The following is a 22,771-nucleotide window of genomic DNA, read 5'->3' on the forward strand; positions in this document are numbered from 1 at the left end:
CAGCGATTAACCGCCATGAGCGTTACCATCAGCATGTAGCAAGCATATAAACACATTCTCTCTATTATGATAAAATATACATGATTCTAGTGTAACATACGCAACGCAACGCAAATATAATATTTATACAGTTATTAAGGTATTATTTTGTATTTCTCTTTGGGCATATTTCGCAGCAGAATTCCTCCAACAAAGTAACGTAACAGTAATATACAACCGTCATTGTTCAAGCCGCTACAGATTGGCGGCCCCTTACGATACATATTCCTCTATATAAAAAAAAACACAAATTCGTTTATATCCGAAATGCGGAGCTTCCGATTTCCGACTTGAGGGTATGGCCTGTACAATAGTGTAATTCATATGTTGTATGTATTGGGCAATCTTCGTCTGATTGCAAATAATCGTTCTTCTAGTCAATGTTAATAAAATTATGCAGGTAAACAAGGACACAGTCTCACCGCATTTTCCAGGAAATAGAATTTAGGACAATATTACTCAAAGTTATATATTTTCGAATGTATTTTAGCATTTTAAATTAGCAACACAACTATATTGCGAAGTTTGTAAATCATTGCATTTATTTTACCAGATAAACAATTTAAATCGAATGTTTTTTTATGTAGGCTTGGGCACGTTTTTGTTATACATGTAGTTTGATATACATATATTATTTGTATATTGAATCTTCTTTCAATTTGGATCTCATCTCATCAGTTACTTTGAATCCCATGCCATGGCCAGGAATGATATAGTCTACAAGGGTCGAAATTTTGTAGCGATTCTTCGCCTGCTTCTCAGGGTCTTCACTTCCAGCAGATCGCCATATTGAACAATCTGCGATGTCTTCCTCTTTTTCAAATAAGTCACCACAAATTCCTACACGATTACCCAAATTACAATTGCTTGCAATTACCGAAACACAAGAAATCGTGTGACCGGGAGTACTCAAAACCTCGACTTCGTCATTTATTTTATATGGAACTGAAACGAAAAAAAAATACAGTACAATTTCTCCATAAGCAATAATCCAAGCAAAAAAATTTTTTAGATGTGAGGAGCTTATTTCTAAAAGATATTAAATCCATTTTTAAGGTTTTGTTAAAAACAAAACCGTATTGAAATCGGTTTACTGTCTGTCGGTTCAAAACCTACCGTTGACTACTACCACCTTGTTATTTGAAACTTTTACTCACTAAAGCCACTTCCTTCTCCTTCGCCTAACCCGCAGGGCTGGCATTTCGGTATTATTTCGAATTGAAGCTCGTGCCGTTATTTACTACTTTGCCCCGAAGCTCCTCCTTCCTCAGCAGATTGTGGACCTTAGAGGCTAGTATATGGTCCACGATATTCTAGGGTGGCAACAGCACTCCCGCGTCAATTTCCACCTCTGCGATTTGTGTGGCGAACCTCGGGTAGTTAAAAACAATATGCTCCGCATCCTCCGGAATCATCCGGAATGTCGCGCAATATCGGGAGTCGTCACACTCGAAGCGAAAAAGGTGTCCACGGTACCCTCCGCATCCGCTTAAGAATTAAGTTAGATCGTAGCTTATTTCACCGTGCTATCGTTTGATCCATTTTGAGACATCTGGGATAATTCTGTTAGTCCACTCCAAAATAGCTTCATTTCGTGCTAAACACCGACGACAGGTGCAGGACTCGCCAATTGCATATGCTCGATAATAGAGTCAACTCTCGTTCGTCAAGATGTCAATGGAGACCATGCCTGCTAGCACACAGCTTCTTCGTCTGATATTGTACGGTAAACGAACGACGTTCATAGTGCAATCAATCGATACGAGTGAGCGATTTTCCTCCTAGCTTCATTGCTAATGCTCAGACTGGAGCTGCATAAAACAGGATGGAGCTGACAACTCTCGAGATAAGGAACTGACGGCTTTGCCTAGGGCTACCTAATTCGGTAGTGTTTTCGCCAACAATGTAGCAACTCCGGGAGCCTGTGTTGCTCAATTCTCGAGATGCGGTTTGAATTTCAGTTTTAGGTAAATCATGACTCCTATGTATTTAAGCGTTGGTTGTGAATGTTTGAAGTGTTGGCCAATCCCGATCTATATCGACGTTTGCTTCCTTCGCTTGACGATCTGGTTTCGAAAACTGCATCGTTTGCGAAAGACTTGATCTCCTTAAAATCTTGAACCATTTAAAATCTTGAGCCATGACAGTCACTCTGATGTCCTCTGAGAAGCCAATGACTGCCAATCAGTATTGTGCGAGCCAACTATCTTGATTGTCATTAGCAGCGCCGGGATCTTCCTAAACAATGGGTAGGATCGATTCACTTAGGAGCTGTCGAAAAAAATATTGACGAAATCTCACAGCAAATCGGGTTTCGTGATCGACGGTGAGGGTTTATTCTTGATCGATGCCATGACTGCCTTGTATGCACCATTCATTAGTTGGATTCCGCTTCCCTGCATATACCTCCTGAAGTGTTCGGTTTTACTTCTAGCAATGGCTGCTTGCGGTTTTTTTTCATGCCTTTCTATATCTGAATATATGAATGCCGCTTACCTTAGCTCGTGTGAATCCATCTTCTGGGCTATTGCTCGTGTTTTCAATGGCTCGGTTTCCGCGGGTCCGAATCCTTGGAATATTCGCATATGATCGCAACGTCAATTTCAGTTTTACTCTTTAAAGAAGCAAGTACTGAGCCACCTGGTAGTGGTATAAATTCAGCTGCAAAAACTTCATTCATGAAAAGATGAAATCGCTTCTTGAAAGCTTGATATATTTTGCGGCCTTCCTTTTCTCTCTACTTTAGTCCCAGTAGAGTCATTGATACGTGTCTCCAGATGGTGCGGTAGACTTTCACGGAGTAAGTTTGTTGATTGCACCGATTGTAATTTCCCCTTCTTGGGCTTTGGAGTATAACTCTCGAGGATTCTCTAGTGTCCCTACGTCGTTCGCGGTATTTTTTTCGTCTCGAAGACGATCTAGTTCTATTAGGCATATGATTTTGAGGGTGCCTGTGTTGCTACTTCTACTTTTATTTTTCTTTCCTTAAAGTAGCGTAGCCCGTTTCGTGCTTCAAAAACCGATCTTATGTAACGTACTTAAATTTTTATTTCACCGTGCACGTTGTGTCAAGCATTAACGCCGTTTGCTGATTCCGATCCCAATCATTTTCTGTCCGCCTGTCTGTCACACGCATTTTTGTGAAAAACGGTCATATCGATTAACACGGAATTCTGAGGAAAGGTTGGGAATGCGAACCCCCAAACATGCGCTGTATTACATTGCTGCAGGTTGAACTGAAGGAGGTCCCAATACACCTAAAGGACAGGTGTACAATTCAGCAAATATGGCCACGTGGGGTATCAAAATGAAAAGTAACGATTAGTGCTTTTCGAAGCATGTGTTAGTTTTGGCATTGGTTGCAAACGGAAGGTGTCCGGGGTTCCGCAAAAAGTCAATTACTTCAAGGACCCGATTTTAAAAACTACCAAATCGAAAAATTTGCAAATAAATAGATGGTCCGTGCGCATGGTATCTAAATACCTTGGTGTCTAAACACCGGAATATTCTCCGTTACAATGCCTGCTCAAATAAAGTTAATAATAGTATATAATATATTTTGAAAATTTACTGTGAATCGCTCTTAAATTCATCCTAGATCCGTAAAATCACAGCAAAAATATGTCCTATGTCCTAAATATGTCGGTTACCGGCCAGCACTCGGAATCATATCGGACAACGACGATTGAAACTGAAGGAAATTTTGGATTTTAGACGTTGATGTGTTGATTGCCTAGGACGACAGGTTTCGTCCAGGTTGCTCTAATGAGTGCATATCGGAAATATCCCGTGGTGTGTCGCACTGCACAACTGATATACGCCCCGCTTAACTGAGCGAGTTATGTCCCCATGACGACAATCAACATATATCATATATATAATATCTTACATTCATTTTTCGCCTTAGTAAACATAAAATCATTCTAAATTGCACTTTTTCCAAATTCGAAATAAAATACATTTTTCCGGCAAGTAAGTTCATTGTATCAAATATCTTTCTAGCACATGCCGGATGTGCATTTTCGAGTAAGCATAAAATAAAATGTATAAAACTCAAGATACTTTTCTACACTTGATATGGCACAAGGGTACCACCAAGTGCTTATCGATCAGGACCCCGAGGGGTCACAAGTACATTCTGTCGATGGTGGACGACTTGACAAGGTTTATGGATTTCGCTGCTCTGCCTGACCAGGAAGCTAATACAGTGGGCAAGGTGTTGTTTAATGAAATAATTAGTCGCTATTCTTTACCACGGTCCATTGTGACGGATCAAGGGGCAAGATTCACAGGTGAGGTTTTCAAGTCTTTATGTAAACTTTTAAATGTGAAGAAGTTGCAAACGACGGCATATCATCCGCAGTCTAATGCTGTAGAAAGGCAACAGTCGACCTTGGGGAACTATTTGAGATGTTTCGTGGATGATGCACCTGGAGATTGGGACAAATACCTCAGGACGGCGGCTCACGCTTACAATAACATGCCCCACCCTGGAACGGGGCTGTATCTGATGGAAACTCTTTTCGGGTTTGTATCAGATGTACCGAGTAGCCAAGAGAACCCCTGAGCCGGTTTACAATGACCAACTGTACCATAAGCATCTGTGTAGGAAACTGCAAGTTACTTTCAAGCATGCGAAAGAAAATTTAATTTTTAATTTAAGGGGGTATCTAAGAGGGAGTACGATAGGAGGATGAATTGTATTCAGGTACACATTGGTGATAGTGTCCTACTGAAAGATACGCGAATAAATAAATAAACTCAATTCTATCTTCCAAGGCCCGTACAAGGTTGTCAATATCCATTCTCCTGAAAATATATCCATTCTAGTGAATGGGAAGTTGCAAAGGGTTCACGTGAACAAAGTTAGAATTTTTTAGTGCCTAACAGGTCAAATGAATAATGTGGTTTTCTTGACTAGGTGAACGGGCAGTTTTCTCAACTAGGCAAGCGAGCGGACTGGCGACGGGTGCTGTAATTGCGGTGAATAAGTATAATCGTTTCCCATTTGTATAAATCCCTCTTTAGGCGACCGTAATTGAGTTTCTTCCTCTCTTTGCAGGCATCAGCTGCTGCTACTCCCACCATTAGTGTAAGATTTGCAGTAGATAAGTAGTAGATAAGAAAAAAAAGAAAAGGAAAATATTGTACCATAGTTAGTGGTAGATGGTAGTGGGAAAGAACGTGAAGTTTGTAAAATTAGAAATAACAACTGTACTACTAGTTTCCTGGTGCTGGACATTGGTTTGCGGCGGAATGCTACAGGTGAAACAGGTCGAGCCTACAGGCGCCCTGTTTGAAGAGATAGTGCGCTTGCATTTTTTTCGCGTCCCGTAGGTCTATCTTGACGAAAATCCAGCTAGGAAATACAAGCGAATCGTGGAAATGGTGGTGAACATCTCTAAGAATGCAAACAGGTTATGTGCACAGCTGATTGGAATTGACGCGAGGTGTGGAGTTCTGGCAGCAACCATACATCGCTGGCTGGATGAAGGAAAAAACGAAAGGAGGCAGCTTCGCCACGTGGTAACAGAAACCCTTCGGCGTGGGAGGCGATCTTTCTTTGATGGCATTGGGAGGCTTAGCAAGACTCTCTTTGGTACTATGGATTCCAGAGATAAGAAGCGAATTAATGACGGGCTGGCGAAGTTGGATGCCAAGGAGATTCGGACTTTTCATTTACTGGAGGAACAGGTGAGCGTGATGAAGTCCAATTACGAATTATACAACGAGAGGAGGAGGCAGGAAGCGAAAGAACGAAAGCGAATCGTGTTGCTCTACGCATCTTTACCAGCGGCTTTGAATTCGAGGGCGAGTGCGGTGAACTTCGAGGAGCGACGGAGTGATGTAATCGAGCTCTTTTTATTAGCGCAATTGGAAATTCAGTTTTCGCTGGACCGTCAACGAATTTTAAGGGGGATCATTGAGAGCGCGAAATATGGAAGGCTACATCCAGGTCTACTTCATAATCAAGACCTCCTAGCACTATTGAAACAGCTACCAAATCGGGATCCTCTGAATGACTTTGAATCTGGATCATCAATTGCTGGATCAATTGATGAAGGTTCGAATGGTGCAAAGTGGTCGCGAGCTGCTGTTCCGACTTGATGTGCCATTGCTAGAGAAGCGATTGTTTCAACTCTTCCGAGCGTATGCTATTCCGACGGCCCTGGATGAAGGGTTTCATTACTATTATTTGGAAGCCGACTATTTGGCGGTTAGTAGTGCTGTCCAACATTTCGCCCTGATGAGTTAAAAAAGGGAATTAGCGAATGTACCCCGATGTTGTTGGCAGCTGATGAGACACGCTTCGCATGTGAAAAGAAAGTCCCTATCATTATGTCGGCTGAAAGGATGTGTGTGACCAGCATTTTTGCCAAAATTGGTAATAAGGGCTGCCGTGACAGTTGGGCTAGCCCTTCGGATGAGATAATTAAAATGAGCACACGTAACCACTGGCTCTTTATCCTGAAGAAGGTAGTGGCAGTTACGCTCCTCCGCTCAGATGGGCAAGGAGAGTATAGCACCCTCAGCAGAATGGGAGTGTTGGTACTTGGAGAGCGGTGCGCTTTGCGGGTGGACGGGTTTCGCTTGATGTAGCAAGATGTAGTAAGGAAAGAGGTCTTCATTCATACGGGTCAGTGCTGCGACGTGGTTCAACGGTTGCCGGAAGAGATTCGTGAGCTCGTGCGACTTAACGAAACAAGGCCTTGTACGTACTGAGCGCCGAAGGATTTCGTGGGTGGTGGCGCAGCGAAGGTCGGGCGGTGGAGGAGCTAGCAAGACGAGTTAAGGAGGAGGAATTCGTTCGACATTCGTTCGAAAGACTGCATATGTACACATCAGCAGGTACACTAGGCATTATGTTCGTTATTATCACTGCAGTGGCGTTGATGGCATATGTCAGGCGGAGGAGGACAGCAGGATGAGATCAATCGACTAAGTCAGTAGGACGACATCAGTCAAAAGCAGAAAATACGGATATACCCAAAAAAAGCAACACCTTTATCGAGCAGCAATCTGTCGAGGAGCCGTCCAGTAAAAATTCCGATTCCACCATCTTTGCCGTTGGACACACGCACAGGTACCATAAAACAAGAGGGGTTAGTATCATTTACGAGCCAGGCTTGATCAGGGAAGAATAGTGCCGAATGTCAGCAACATCCATCTCGACAAGAAATAGCGATATGTCCACAGAAATCATCGGCATGATCATTGTTTAAGTAAAGTTAAGTGAAGTGTAATTATATTAATAGGAAAACTATCTATTTCATATATATTGTATGGAGTAAAAGGCATTGTAACGAGTAATTAATGATAATATATAGTAATTGCAGTAAAATTAAGTTAGTAGCAGGCCAAGATTGACTCGGGGCAATTGTAAGGTCGCTCTCAGGGATAGCTTCATCTAAGATGGGAGGGATGAGGTGATTCATTGGGCGCGACCGGGAAGTGTGTAACCGATATTGTGATGAAAATGCAAGCTTTGTATTACAATATGCGGAACATACGTGTCGATCAGTATTGTGTCGTAGAATGCTGAGTGTTTGCATAACAGCACTGACCTCTTAAACATGTTTTGAGGTTAAGGTAGGTCTAGAATAAGCATAAAGAAATGTTAGAGTTAGTCGATGTTAAAAAGCGAACCCGCAAGGTCGATAAAGTGCAAGTGAAGAAAATGAGAAAATATGTGTAATAAAGTTAATTAAGAAACGAAAATAAAGAGTTTTAGTGATTACAAAAAGTGGAGAGTGAAAGTAGAGGTCACGACACTATGGACAAATTGGTTGCCTCTAATTTTGATATCAGGACGCAGGCTCTCGGTCCCAAAGAAGATCTTGGTCTTCTTTACTGATCCAATACCACAGACTTTGCTAAAACCAAACTATGGTTCTTGTACCAAAAATATATAACTACAGTGTCAATACGTCAATACGAGCCATTAAGCACTTAATTGTGGCGCGGCAGGATTCGCGGCATTCGAAATTTATTTCGAATGTCGCGAATACCAGCGGACAGATGACGTCACCGGCGCTCTCCACTCAGTTCAGATCTCGCTACAAGAGTGAAGAACAGAGTAGTTGACGAGAAACGTCAGATGAAAAAATAATAATAATAAGAGAAAAAGACAGTTGGCAGTCATTGTGAGAAGAACGAGTTTTGTGCAGAAAGAAAATAGTTACGGACGGAAATCAGTATAATTTCTAATATCTCGGAGTTGTAATAGGAGTACTTTTTTGAAATTGTGTATTGAACTTTGTTAAATACGGGAACTTTGTTAAATACGAAAAACACGTCAGAAACCTATTTCGAATTATAAAAGAATAGAAGCTCCTAAATTGGTGACCCCGGAGCGAACATCGCCGCAGGAGTCAAAGCACCAGCTCAGCCACCGTACCACAGAATAATCGGGAAAATTGAGGAGATCTTGAGAAGCCTTTCGCGGTGCCAGCAAGATTCCGTGATGCAAATCCTGAGTGTGTGATGTGCATTTTATCGCTGCCGTTTTAAAATAGACTCGTTGCCGTCGTCACGGCAGCCCCGCTGTCGCCGTTTCCGCCACGTCTGTTGTTACGGACGCAGCAGCTGCCACCGCTGTCGTCACAGACACCGCAGCCCCAGACACCATCACCGAAGCACCAGACACCATCATTGCCGCAGCCACTTTCGCCGCCGGAATCGTCTCCACCATCGCCGCAGAGTTCGAAGCCGTCAGTGGCAGCCCTCGCCGTCAAAACCAGCGCCACCGCCGTAGCCGCCGCCACAACCACCAACAAAACAGACACCGCCGCGTTATTATTATTCATAATTTCATTAAAATTTTTTGTTTTAAAAAAAGGTGGTAAGAATAAAAACAAAATCGCCGCAAGAGACGGCGTCGAGGCGTTTGCATCGGCATCTTTTCGCTTGCTCTCCGCTCTTTTAGCGAATTTTTTGCTTTGGGGTGCGTCGTTGGTGTCGCTTTATTTTTTCGCTCGTGCGTGCATTTGTGGCTTCGGCCTGCCGTGTCGACTAGATCAGTTTCACCGCGTCTTCGCTTTAACACTCGCGTCGAAAAGAAGTTTTCTTTTTATCAGTCAAGATGTCGATCGACAACAAAGACGCGGCAGGCCCATCGGACCCGCAAGTGACCGCCCTCGCCGTGCGCGTCCCTCCGTTTTGGCGGCGGAACCCCGAACTGTGGTTCGTGCATTTGGAAGCACAGTTCCAGATGTTCGGGATCACAGCGGACGCGACCCGTTTTAATCACGCGGTGGTCGGCCTGGACGAGGAGTCCATCGTGCTCGTGTCTGACGTAGTGAAATCGGCTTCGCAGATTCGGCGATAAAGCGACCAAGTGTACAATCCCTTGTAAATTCACGCCTACCGCAAAAAACTAGGTCCGCGGGGGGTCTTGGCGACGGCCACCCAGAACGCAGCGCCACGTCGCCTAACTATTTTCGACCCTCTCAGCAGGCGCAACTACCTCATCGATAGTGGTGCGGAGGTTTCAGTTCTTCCCGTTCCTAGGCAACATCAACTTTTTCCACAACCGCTCAAACTGGCGGCAGCAAATTCCTCCCGCATAAACACATACGGGTATAGGCAAGTGAACGTGAGTCTTGGCTTGCGTGGGACGTTTTCTTGGCGTTTCATCCTGGCGGATGTCAGCTTCCCCATATTAGGCGCAGACAGGAAGTCTGTGTCACTATGTTTTGCTGGTGGACTTGCAAAATAACTCCCTTATAGATTCCACGACCAACCTTAATTCGTCGGGGCAAATGATATCTCACACTGACTCACACTTGGAAGACATCACCGACTCTCGTGTTCGGGCACTCCTCCAAAAGTTCAGCCAGATTACTACCGATTGTAGTCTCTCAAAACCAGTGAAGCACAATGTGCAGCACCACATTATCACTACTGGTTCCCCGATTTTCTCGAAGATGCGTCCTCTACCATCCCAGAAACTGTCTATTGCACGGAAAGAGTTTGAACAACTCGTTCAACGGGGTATCTGCAGGCCTTCAAACAGCTGTTGGTCTTCCCCACTCCATATGGTCCCTAAGCCAAACGGCGAATGGCGCCCATGTGGGGATTACAGAAGGCTAAATGCACAGACTGTTCCTGACCGATATCCAATTCCACTCATCCACGACTTTGCGCATCACCTTGCGAATTGCCGCATCTTTTCGACCTTGGACTTAACCAAGACTTATTACCAAATCCCAGTAGCTCCTGAAGACATTCCGAAGACGGCAATATGCACACCCTTTCGACTCTTCGAGTTCACCCGGATGACTTTCGGATTGTGCAATACGGCGCAAACCTTGCAAAGGTTCATCCACTCGGTCCTACGAAACCTCGACTTCTGTTTCGTATATTTGCATGATGTTTTGGTCGCTTCTTCCACTGAGTCTAAGCACTTCTCGCCCATCTCGAGTGCATTTTTCAACGTCTCCTTGAGGCCGGTTTAGTCCTAAACGTTGAGAAATGCAAATTTCTTCAAAAACAGGTGAGATTCCTCGGCCATTTCATTTCCCCTGAAGGAATACAGCCCGACCCAGACAAAGTGCAAGCGATAACAAGCTTCCCGCGTCCAAAGACAGTGAAGGAGTTGAGGAGGTTCTTGGGCATGCTAAACTTCTATCGTCGTTTCCTGCCCAAGGCCGCCCATCGCCAGTCCGTTTTGAACGCGTACTTGTCTGGCCCCAAAACTAAGGACACACGATAGATGGTGTGGTCTGAAGAGGCTATCCGTGCGTTTGACAAATCCCCATTGGCCGACGCTACACTCTTGGAATTCCCTCTGCAAGATGCACCCCTAGCCGTTTTTGTTGATGCCTCTCACATCGCAGTAAGTGCTGCCCTTCACCAAAAGGTGGATCAAGTTTGGCAGCCGTTGAGCTTCTTCTCTAAGCAGCGGGGCTCAACAGAACTACAGTACCTACGATCGCGAACTGCTCGTTGTGTACTTGAGCATCAAATACTTCCGCTTTTCCCTAGAAGGTAGGCCGTTCACAGTGTTCACGGACCATAAGCCTCTCACATATGCTTTGAAACAAAAGCCCGACAAAGCGTCCCCTCGTCAGCTTCGACACCTGAGCTTTATAAGCCAGTTTACATTAGACATCTAGCACGTGTCCGGCAAGGACAACATAGTCACTGACGCTTTGTCTCGTGTCTCCGAGGTTAACATCCCCGCCTCACTCGATTTCTCGGCTATTGCCAAGGCGCAGGAGGATGACGCAGCACTTCAGAGCCTCAAATCCAATCGCAAATACAAATTTCGGGAGTTGCCCATCTTCGGCTCAAACCTCTCGCTCTGCTGCGAAGACTCGGAAAAGGGACCTCGGCCATACATTCCGGCCACATTTCGCAAGGAAGTGTTCCACGCAGTTCACGACTTAGCGCATCCAGGCATCAGGATAATAACTCGGCTAGTCACCGAGAAATACTTCTGGCCCTCCATGAATAAGGACGTCAATTCCTGGGCCAGAGAGTGCATCGCATGTCAGAAGTGTAAAGTCTCCAGGCATGTAAGGAAAGAAGTGGGCTCATTCCCCCGCACTACCAACCGTTTCCACGCGATACACCTCGACATAGTAGGGCCTTTGCGAGACTCGCACGGTTATGGGTATTGTCTCACAATCATCGACAGGTTTACGCGGTGGCCTGAGGCAATACCTCTGAAAGACATTACGGCGCAATCTTGTGCCGAAGCCCTCTGCCGAGAGTGGATACCTCGCTTTGGCGTCCCTGCAGTGGTCATCACTGACCAGGGAATGCAATTTGAGTCCACCCTTTTCTCCGAGTTAGGCAAACTCCTTGGTTTTAAACGCCAGCGGACTACTGCATACCACCCGCAATCCGATGGGATGCTAGAACGTTGACACCGGACGCTGAAAGCCGCCATTATGGCACGCGACGATCCGTCCTGGACCCAAGTCTTGCCTCTCGTCCTACTCAGCCTACGTACAACCCGCCGAGAGGAATTTGCTGCCAGCCCCGCGGAGCTGGTATACGGGGAGAACTTGAGACTTCCAAGTGATCCGGTCTTCGACAAGAGATCGGGTCTCACAGAATCGGGGTTGATGCGTCTGCTGAGAGACAATCTCCGACGCATCAAGGCCACTCCTCCCACCCAACACTCGTCCGCACCTGTCTGTGCGCCCAAGGAACTGGACACGTGTACGCACGTCCTGGTCAGGACGGATGCCGTCGGGAAGCCACTGCAGCCTCCTTACGAAGGCCCGTACCGCGTTCTCGAGCGGGGAGAACATTTCTTCCAGCTCGAGATCGGTGGACACAAAAAGGTGGTCTCCCTGTCCAGGCTGAAGCCCGTGTGCATCCCTAAACAACGGCGCGTTCGCTTCAAGGACTGATGGGGGACACAGTTCTGGATTCGGTCGCTGAAACCCCGCGATTTCATCTGGGGGCGGAATGATGTGGCGCGGAAGGATTCGCGGCATTCGAAATTTATTTCGAACGTCACCGGCGCTCTCCACTCAGTTCAGATCTCGCTACAAGAGTGAAGAACAGAGTAGGTGACGAGAAACGTCAGATGAAAAAATAATAATAATAAGAGAAAAAGACAGTTGGCAGTCATTGTGAGAAGAACGAGTTTTGTACAGAAAGAAAATAGTTACGGACGGAAATCAGTATAATTTCTAATATCTCGGAGTTATAATAGGAGTACTTTTTTGAAATTGTGTATTGAACTTTGTTAAATACGAAAAACATGTCAGAAACCTATTTCGAATTATAAAAGAATACAAGCTCCTAAATAATGATGCTCCAAAGTAAATTAAAGGACGACGCAAAACGTGTAATAGGCCTTCTGGGGGATTACGGTGAGAATTACTCTCAATTACGCCGAAGGTATAGTAACCTTGAGGCTTGACGCCTTAATAGAAAAGGAAATCCAAGCACTAACTGTTCTTTCTGAGATCGTGCAGAAGGAGTGCCGAATGTTAGAGAAAGCTGTGGATATGGTGCGATCCGTTCAATGCGCATGAAGGCGTTCCATTTATCCCGTTTGTCCTTCTGAAAAAATGGATTTGACAGTTCATAGCAAGATTGATTTAACGTTGAGCGAAATTGATCAGTTCTCGGAAAACAGATATGTGATAATACCTCCTGCCTGGGATGGTATTGAATGGACTAGCGAAAACAGAAGATTTCAGCAGTAGGAGGAGAATGCAGAGGGGAATAATTCTTCTTCCCAATTGATAATAGAAAGCACTAAAGGAATATTTCTTGAAAACGATTAATTACGGGTTAGATTGCGCACCATGGCAAGCCATTCGACGCGGAAGCTGGACGCTTCGGGTATAAAGGTTTTGTGTTCATCTTGTGTGAGAAATTTTCTATGCACATTTTTTTACTCGTATACCGCTAAAAATTCAAAATATCCCCTGATGTCTCCAAACTCCAACCCCGCCATTCATATGACTTCACTTTATAGGAAGATGACGTCGTACACATCTTAGGGTTACCGCACATTCACGTGAAATACAAAATTCTGTACTTTTCTGTAACTTTTTTAATAACAGTTGGATTGCCTTGAAACTCTGAAAATGTATAATACTATCACTTATATTGATTATGTTTGAGGTTTTGTACCTTTAGGATGAACTTAAAGGAGGTTTGGGGTAAATTGTGAAAATATATTATAGTAATATGTTATTATTAAGCTTATTTGAGCAGATATCGTAATGGGATGTATTTTGAGGACTTGATTTTATACAGATGCACCACTCTTCACTCTTTCTTGCATGTTGTACGTATGGGTATCCTATGTTGTATGATTTTGCGTTGACGGCGCCGGACAGGCAGCTGCTCTACGCTTGTCAGCGAGTGGCGTTGTCATCGTGTCTTCCTGTGAGTCGTACGGTCTCGACCGACGCCATGCAGGTCTTGGTGGGTGTTCCTCCTCTTGATCTGGAAGTAGTCCGGCGTGCCACGGCCTACAGGATCAGGAGGGGCGTAGCTTTGCTAGGGCCGCTTGTGGTCAAAAAGGTGTTAGACGAGAGTGTAACATCTAAGTGGCAACTTAGATGGAACGAATGTGGGAAAGGTCGGGTCACATATAAGTACGTCAGATATGTGTCTGCCAGAGACGGGCTTCCGTCTGACTGGGCATGGTAGCTTGAATGAGTTTCTCTTCAAGCGGAACTTTGCTTCCAGTCAGGATTGTGTTGTGTGTGAGGCAGACTCAGAGGACTGGTTCCATGTTCTCTGTGTCTGTCCGGCGTACTGTGACATCCGCAATCTAGACGACATGGGCGTTCGTGTGGTGAACGGTATCTTTGATTTTAGCCAGTGCCTTGCTAGCAGTGAGACACTTCGATGTGCTAATGTTTTCGCGCGTGGCCTTAGTGGCCATGGTGGATAGCCACCAGTCCTGTGTGTTTTGTGTTTGTGTTGCCTTGTGACGTCTTTTGTGTTGTAGTGTTGTATTGTACGCAGAGCGGTAGTTAGCTGGTGAAAGGTTCCGTTGCGGTTCTCCCCTTCGGGCTGATTCCAGTTAACCCGTTGGGGAATTCCGTCCCCACGTATTCGCGGAGGGTGATCAGACCCGAGTCTGCAAGGGACTCATCTGAAGTGGCTTCGACCACGAAGCCTCACCGGAGGTTATCCGGTACCATGGGAACCAGGACGGCCCTCTGAGAGCATATGCTCCAGGAGAATTCCTGGAGGATGTGTTCTCGGCCCGGTTATTTGCGGTTGGCCCCCTAGTGGGAGTTTCATGGTGGTTGTGGTTATACCTACATCGCGGGCAGAGCTCCTCGGAGCTCAAGCGTGGAGTTGCGCTGTACAACTCGGGTGCCGTACTCCTTAGTTGCGGCAGAGGTGTTAGATAGGCCTCGCCTCCACTGGTATGAATGCTGAGCCTACACTCAGTATAAACCAGGACCGTTGTGCTTGCATGGCGGGGCTCTGATTGTGGTCCCAAAATCAATCTGTGTTCGAAGAGGACCGTGGGATTATGCCTACACGGCAGGTACTCACGTTAAACCCTCAGGACTTTCATGACCGCTGTGAGTAATCGCGGACGGGGCATACTTGAACTCAGATACCGAACAAACCCCGGGAAGTGTAGCGTAGTGTACGCCGTAACGAAAGGGAATTTTCTATTGTGCTGGCCAGGGAAGTGGAAGACGTCAAATAATGCAATACTACATCAGAAAAGCGCTTACATGTGGTCGCAAATTTTTCGATGGTCCTGTGAAGAACGTTAACGATTCAGTGAAAAAATGATGTTTTTAAGATATTTTTTGAGGGAACAGATGGTGCCAACTTATTTAATCAATTTCCATATAATAGTACAACAATCGAACAATATTTCCCGAAATTTCTTTTGCAAAACTTTAAAATTGAACGAGTGATAGTGAATCTCCGGAGGCACTTCGGCAAATAGTTGTTTTGCGGTGTACAGGATATCTCGAGATGAAACATAAAAATAAAAGTGCATTCGTTAAAGAACATGTTCCTTGCGGTAACCATGGAAGGATTTTTTGTCATTTTTCGATTTTTCGTAGCACTTGGAAAACCAAAAACTCGATTTTCGCTAAAAAATAGTTATTAAAGAAACACAAAAAAGAATTACGTGAAGAAGCACTGCGCAAAATTTCAAAACGATTGGTACAGTAGATTTTGAGTTATGGCGTACATGGACCTCAGAAATAGCAAGTTTCAAAAAAGCATTTTAAAATTTTGCACACTTAGAGCAACGGACGTTCAAATATTCCTAATTTCGTCAATTTCACTCCGATCAACTTGAAATTTTGACAAAATATTCTTGAGATGTTATGCATTTATTTAAGATAATAAACAAACAATACAAAGAAAAAACGTAGAATTTAAATTTTTTAAATTTTTGATCTTTGATTGTGTAAAATGTAGTTTAGTTTATTTCTTCAAAATGGCTTCCTCAATCAATTCAAAATGAACATTTTCGTTATTATGAAAATATTTCTGAAGTTGCTCGAGATCATTTTCGCTATTAGACGCTAAAAAACATAATTTTCATAAAGCAGGGTATAGAGCGCTGGACGCTGGATGTCCGTGTCCATAACAGCAACATAAGAGTGGTGAGAGAGCGCTTCCTTGATGAACACCAAAAGAAACACGAAGCGGTTTTGATACAAACGTCACACTTCCAACTTTACTTTTCGGATCGTGGTAGGGCAATTAACCCCAGCGCGCGAATTCTTCTGGCACTAAGTGTTGTCGTACAGCATACCATATAAGTTCGTGTGGCACACGGTCAAACGCTTTCTCTAGATCGAGTAATGCAATGTAAAGACTAGTGTTTTTCCATGAGTAACCGCACAGCGTATGTTGCGTCAGTAGTTTCGAAGCGGTTGACAAATTAGGCTTGATTCATGGTTATTTCAACGATTTTGCGAATACGAGTGTTAATAATGCGTTCACAAATCTTCATGGTATGGAAAAGTAACTGAATCGGACGGTAATTTGAATATTCTGCTGAACTACCTTTCTTTTCCCATATTGGAATGATGGTACTTTTTTGCCAGTCAGATGGTACTCTACCTTCCTAAATAACCTGATTAAAGAACTCACCAACCCACGGTGTTGGGTCCCAACTCTTCGCTTTCCAGAGCTCAGATGCGATCTCGTCAGGCCCTGTTGCTTTCCCCGATTTCATTCATTTTATTACTTCCTCGAATTCAGTTGCGCTGACAGGTTAAAGTGCTCCAATCGTCGGCAATGGTTGTGGAGTGATGAATAAATTCTTCAGTTGAAATCTGCTCGAAATATTCTCGCCATTTATTGGTCGCGGTTCGACGGTCGGTAAGCAAAGTATCGTTCTTGTCATTAACGCAACAGGAGTGTTCGATATTCGGTGTGCATTCGTGTCGGGTTTTGGCAAGTCGATATAGACCTCTTTCGTCATCCCGAGTGTCCAGTTTAACGTAAAATTTTTTGTAATAGACCGCTCGGATGAGAGCGATTGCTTTCTTTGCTTCCCAGTTGGCATTCTTATTATTTTGCCAATTGGCCAGCGTTTTATCGTCGAGAAACTTGCAGTAGGGGCGTTTCTTTTTACAGACCTTCCTTTCAACATCGTTATTCCAAAGCCAAGTATCTCTGTTGATGTAACGCTTACCTGGCTTGGTGACCCCTAGGGTTCAAGAGGCCGCTTTGTGGATCGTGCCTTTAATTTGGCGCCACGATTCTTCCACATTTGTAATGGTTGATAATCGCGTGAGATCATTTCTTTTTGCTTCTCACGAATTCGCCACCATTTAATGCGCGGCAAGTGCGTTCTTTTTGCTGTTTTATCGGTGGCTTCATTCGCAGGACTGCGATCAACGGCGAATGTTGAGATGTGATGGTCCCTTAGAGAACGGCTTTGCAATCAGTGACGGTGGTAAAATGTCAGCGTCTTATGAGAATACAGTCAATGTGTGTTTTATTATTCCCACTATAAAATGTATTAAGATGAGACAATAGTTTGATTAATCATGCATTGATAAGAACAAGGGAGTCTACAAAGTCGCTCGCCGCCCTCTTTGAGTGCTCCAAACCCCTTTCCCTCATGGCATCTGTTATCGCCTGCCTTTTCTCACACATGACCGGCAATTATGATATAGCCATCAGTAGGCAGAATTACTTTACCTATTATCTTTGCCACGGCAGGGAGCACGCAGATGCCCCTTCAGTTCTCACATTGAAGACGGGTACCCTTTTTCGGAATCTTAGCGATCATTCCCTTCTTCCACACTCGGTCTCAGATTCCTAGGATTTGCATACAACTGGAAGTAGCATTTCTTCTCATACTTAATTAGAGAAAAAATTTTGACAGTAAAATAACAGAGGAAATTACTGTAAAAAAATCATAACAGAGCTCAAATGGTGCTTCTTAATAGCAGTTTAACAGAACAAGAACAAATGCTATTTTCTCCATTCTTGTGAAAGTGTTTTCACAATTGCCTCCGTAGCAATAGTTTTGAATATGTAGATTTCGAAGAAGAAATGATGTTGTAATCACATCAATGGAAGGTGCAGGTATGTATTTTTGAAAGATTGATAATCCGGTGTCGGTCTTTTGGTTCGCGCTCGTATACTAATAGGAAGGACATATTTGCAGCCTCTCGGAAACATTCGAAATTTTCTGATATTATTTCCATATTTGCTTCAAAACTATCTACATATATATCTTCACTCAAAGTTGTAAACTTGTAAAGTTATTATACTTTTTAAAATTACCGGATGTGAGTACGTCGATGAAACTTATATTCTGGTTTGAGGTTATTATTGATTTTTTAACGAAATTATCGACAAATTTGTATAGATAGAATTAAGTTAGAATCTAAATCGTACCTTAAAAAGTGTTGTGTAAAGCAAAACTGTATTAAAATCGACTCACTGTTTGTCTGCCACACGCACTTTTCTCCCATTCCCACTATATGGACATATGGCAACTATGAAATCCCACGTATACAGTGAGTGACATAAATTTACGTGGAGTTTAAATGGGAGGTGTAAAATTTGTTTTCATCGGGTATAGTCATGTGGATATCAAAGGTCTCGATTAATAATTTCCGAATCTGATATTTGTTTTGACGTTAATTGTGAAGTGCGCGAGTAAGGAGTCAAAATGTACGCACTTAAAGGGAGACAGGAGTCATTTTCTGAGACTATTAAACCCAAAAGCCGAAAAAATTAGGATGGTGCGCTTATATGAAATTTAAGCTTCAAAATATTGACATATCTGCTCAAATAAACTTTTACTAATAGTAAATTACCAACTTTTAGAAATTGATTGTAAAACATTCCTTAAGTTCATTCTAGGGGTACCAGCATACCCAAATCAAGTTTTATGGAAATCTTGCCACTAGCGTCAAAGTTATTGCAGTTCAAACTTATCAATTTCGTGCGAATTTACTGCATGCAAATAAGATGCTGACGTCATAATTAACGAGAATAATTGACATTCGAGTGAAATATTAAATTCTCATATATTAAGAAGTTACTTCTTCCCAGCCTTTTTACCCTTTGCTTCTTAGCAGGTGAACCCTTTTTATTAAAATCGGTTTACTGTCTGTCTGTCCGTCACACGCATTTTTCTCGTAGACGGTTATAGCGATTGACACCAAATTTGGTAGAATGGTGGGAACTGTGGACGCTCACGGATATAGTGAGTTACATCCTTTTACGTTGAATTTAAGGGGGGGGGGTCCCATACATGCACAAGGGGGGTGTGCATTTTTTCTTCATCAAATATAGTCATGTGGGGTATCAAATTAAAGGTCTCGGTTAGTACTTTTCGAAGCCGGTCTTAGTTTTGACGTTTGTTGGAAAGGTGGGGAGTGCGGGGGTTGAAAGTGATAATTTCTTTAAGGGGGCCTTTCTCAGAAACTACCCAACCAAAAAATCTGAAGCACTATATGGTACCTGGGCTTCGAAATACCTTCCATACCGATATCTGTTCAAATAAAGTTAATAATAGTATATCATTTTTTGTAATTGGCTGGAAATCCCCCTTAAATTCATCCTAGCACTCCGATGTAGGCTATAATGTGGAGCGTGATCTTACCAAGTTTGGTGGAAATCGCACGATTACTAATAAAGTTATAACACATCAAAGTTGTTGCTTCTTTGAAAATTGAAGACTATGAATGTCAATATTACCCGAAAGTGGATACTCTCATATAATATATGGATACATTACGTGCTACGTACTAAGAAATACACAAAACCTTTCCTACCTTAAGCGCCCCGCTTCCAGTTTCCCGACTTGTTAAGGTTTTGTGTTGAACAAGATAACGTATAATTCGCACCGTATAATTTGCATTTATACTCTGTCTGGTATTGCTCTATCCAAGATTTGAGGAATACCCGTTGGGATTGTTTGAGGCGTTTAGCCCAGATGTATGCTTAGCATTGAAATCGCCGGCTATAATATAATAATTATGCAGCCTGTTAAGTTCGAGTATCGTAAGTAGAGAATGGAATTCCTTCTTGAATTTAGCTCGGTTGTTTTCCCCTGCATAGACTGACAGAATATATATAATCCCTCCCCTAGGCAGTGAACCGAATACAATAGACTTCCATACATTCAAAGGTTTCGAATTCAGGTCTATTAATATACCTGAAACGATAATGGCGACCCACAAAAATTTCAGTACCACCTTCCCCATCACGATTTCGTCTATCGTTACTCATGGATTCAAAATCCTTGAATGTTATCGAATGCCTCGGACTGAGGTGGGTTTCTTAAATTAAGACAATGCCAAGCTGTTGCCTGGCAGTGAAATCAAGGAGTTCCGCTCTTCGATGGATTCTAATGGTGGAATTCAGATTAATCACGATGATCCGTTGACCATTCAGCGGTAGCGTTGTGACTACAGACCTAGCGGCGGGCATGCACTTGGTTAATATTCTATTGAGAATGGTGTTCATTCCCCCACTTGCATCTTGTTGGGACTTCTTAACATCCCTTGTCAGACTACTTTTGCAAACGGACATTTGGTGCAGAAGGGATGGTATAGTTCAACCTCCCGGAGCATTTTGAGCACCTCATCGTGCTCTTCCTCCGCATCCAAGCCTTTTACGGGGAAAGTTTGCACCTTCTCTTCCTTTGGAGTGGAAGTGAAGTGAGGAGCCTTCACTCGCTCGAGGACCTCCCTTGCTTTTTTGTAATCCGCTACTTGTTTACATTTGATTTGGACTCTCTCAGCCCCCATCTTATTGATAATAAAATTCGAGAGCCCCGTGCGCCCATTAACTAAAGTGGCTAAATCTTTACCACCTAATTGGTACACATTAATGGGGGGAACCCTTTCCCCCTTTTCTTTATTTCGGGTGCTACCTATGGCCCCGTTGGGAGCATTTTTTAAATGTTCAGTCCTACTTGTGTTACTCTTTTCATCAGCTGTCATTTTATCTTCATTTTTGTTTTTCTTTTCTAATTTTTTTTGATACATAAAGCAAAAACTCACTCAGTTTTCCCTCTTCAGGGCTGTATGCCGCACTTTCCACTACCGCAACCACCGTGGTTAGCACCCTCGTCTGGGACATTTCCACCGCCACCGCTGTCACCGCCTCTCGTTCCTTCAGTTTGACGGTTTCCTATGTCCTCCACCCGGACAGATTCGCCACCAAAAACTTTCTCGCCCACAAGGCAGCATCTCTTCCATGGCTGTAGAAGTATTTGAAGAAAGCTTCACTTTTTTCCTGGCTACCTTTGCAGACGGCGGGCCTGCCTCCCCAGCCATTAGCTGCTCCGTAAGCTTTTCGTTTTTCTCTATCAATATTGACATTTGATTTTTCAGATCATCGAGTGTCTTCGCAAGCTCGCCATTTCTTCTTTCAAGGTTGGCTCTCCTTACGTTGGCTCTTTTTAGATCCGGATCGTTCTCATTACGGGCTCAACCGCCGATCTGAGTGCCCCTATGCCTTGTGGTGGAGACCCAGTCTAGCCCCCATCCGTCGGCGATATTATCAATGAAATTTAATTTAAATAATTGAAATAATAATATAAATATATAAAAATATAACATTTTTTATATTATGCTTTTTTGCACGGAATAAAGTGGCAGGGCGTAAAGATGCGTTAGATCAATTTGGATGGGCAACGTTTATTTAGATTTAGCACAATATTGAGGTCTTTGGTATGTATGTGCATATGTATATCTAGATTTTAACAATTAATGAAAGAATATTAGTGTGAGGCATATGGACTTACAAATAGCTATAGTCGATAGAATACTTTGCAGAGCAAATTATCTTGATAGCTGCCGACGCAGTTGATTTTTAAATTATTATCCAACTACCACGCACTCAAAGTTCCTCACATAGGGATATACAAAATCTTTTACACCTGAAGTATCCAGCTTCTTGTTTCCCAACTAATTTTAAAAACGTTGCATTTCTGAAAGACTTTGTAGACTTTCAATATGTCCGACTTATGTAGACATACAAACCAAGATTTTCTTTTAGAAAATTACTAATAAAACCCCTATTCTTTTACGTTAGCCTTGCCTTATAGGTGACTTAAAAAATTCTTGAAGAAGGCGGTGATCATACTAAAACTATTTCAATAAGATCAATTTCGTGCGAATTTACTGCATCTTCATCATCATCAAAGACGCGACAACCGATATCCGGTCTAGACCTGCCTTCATAAGGAACTGTCTGGCCTCCTCATCTACATCATCGTTCCATCTCAGGCAGGGTCTGCCTCGTCTTCTTTTTTTGCCATAGATATTGCCCATATAGATCATCCTCATCCATGCGGATTAAGTGACCCGCTCACCTCAACCTGTTGAGCCGGATTTTATCCACAACCAGTCGTTCGTAATATCGCTCATAGATTTCGTCGTTATTGGCTACCATCCTACTCATCCTCATGTAGGGAGCCAACAATTTTGCAGAGGATTCTTCTTTCGAACGCGACCAAGATTTCCTAGTTGTTTTGCTAAGAACCCAAGTCTCCGAGGAATACATAAGTACTGGCAAGATCATTGTCTTGTACAGTAAGAGCTTTGATCCTATGGTGAGACATTTCGAGTGGAACAGTTTTTGTAAGCTGAAATAGACTCTGTTGGCAGCCAGCAACCCTGCGCAGATTTCATCATCATAGCTGTTATCGGTTGCGATTTTCGACCCTAGATAGGAAAAATTTTCAACGGTCTCAAAATTGTAGTCTCCTATCTTAATTGTTTTCGTTTGATCAGTGCGATTCGACGTTGTTCATTTTTTCGTTTTTGGCGCTGAG

General features: G+C 43.3%; 1 protein-coding gene across 1 annotated transcript in view; it reads right to left on the bottom strand.

Annotated features, from left to right (window-relative positions):
* Nucleotides 1-551: 551 nt before the first annotated feature.
* Nucleotides 552-22,771, bottom strand: part of LOC119652438 (metallo-beta-lactamase domain-containing protein 1) — a 67,079-nt gene continuing 44,859 nt past the window's right edge. The window contains exon 3 of the mRNA XM_038056581.1: nucleotides 552-984. Coding sequence (XP_037912509.1) covers nucleotides 671-984 — 314 coding nt within the window. The 3' untranslated portion in view covers nucleotides 552-670. The remainder of the gene's footprint in view (nucleotides 985-22,771) is intronic.

This window comes from Hermetia illucens, chromosome 3 (assembly GCF_905115235.1).
Source record: "Hermetia illucens chromosome 3, iHerIll2.2.curated.20191125, whole genome shotgun sequence".
Taxonomy (NCBI): Eukaryota; Metazoa; Arthropoda; class Insecta; order Diptera; family Stratiomyidae; genus Hermetia; species Hermetia illucens.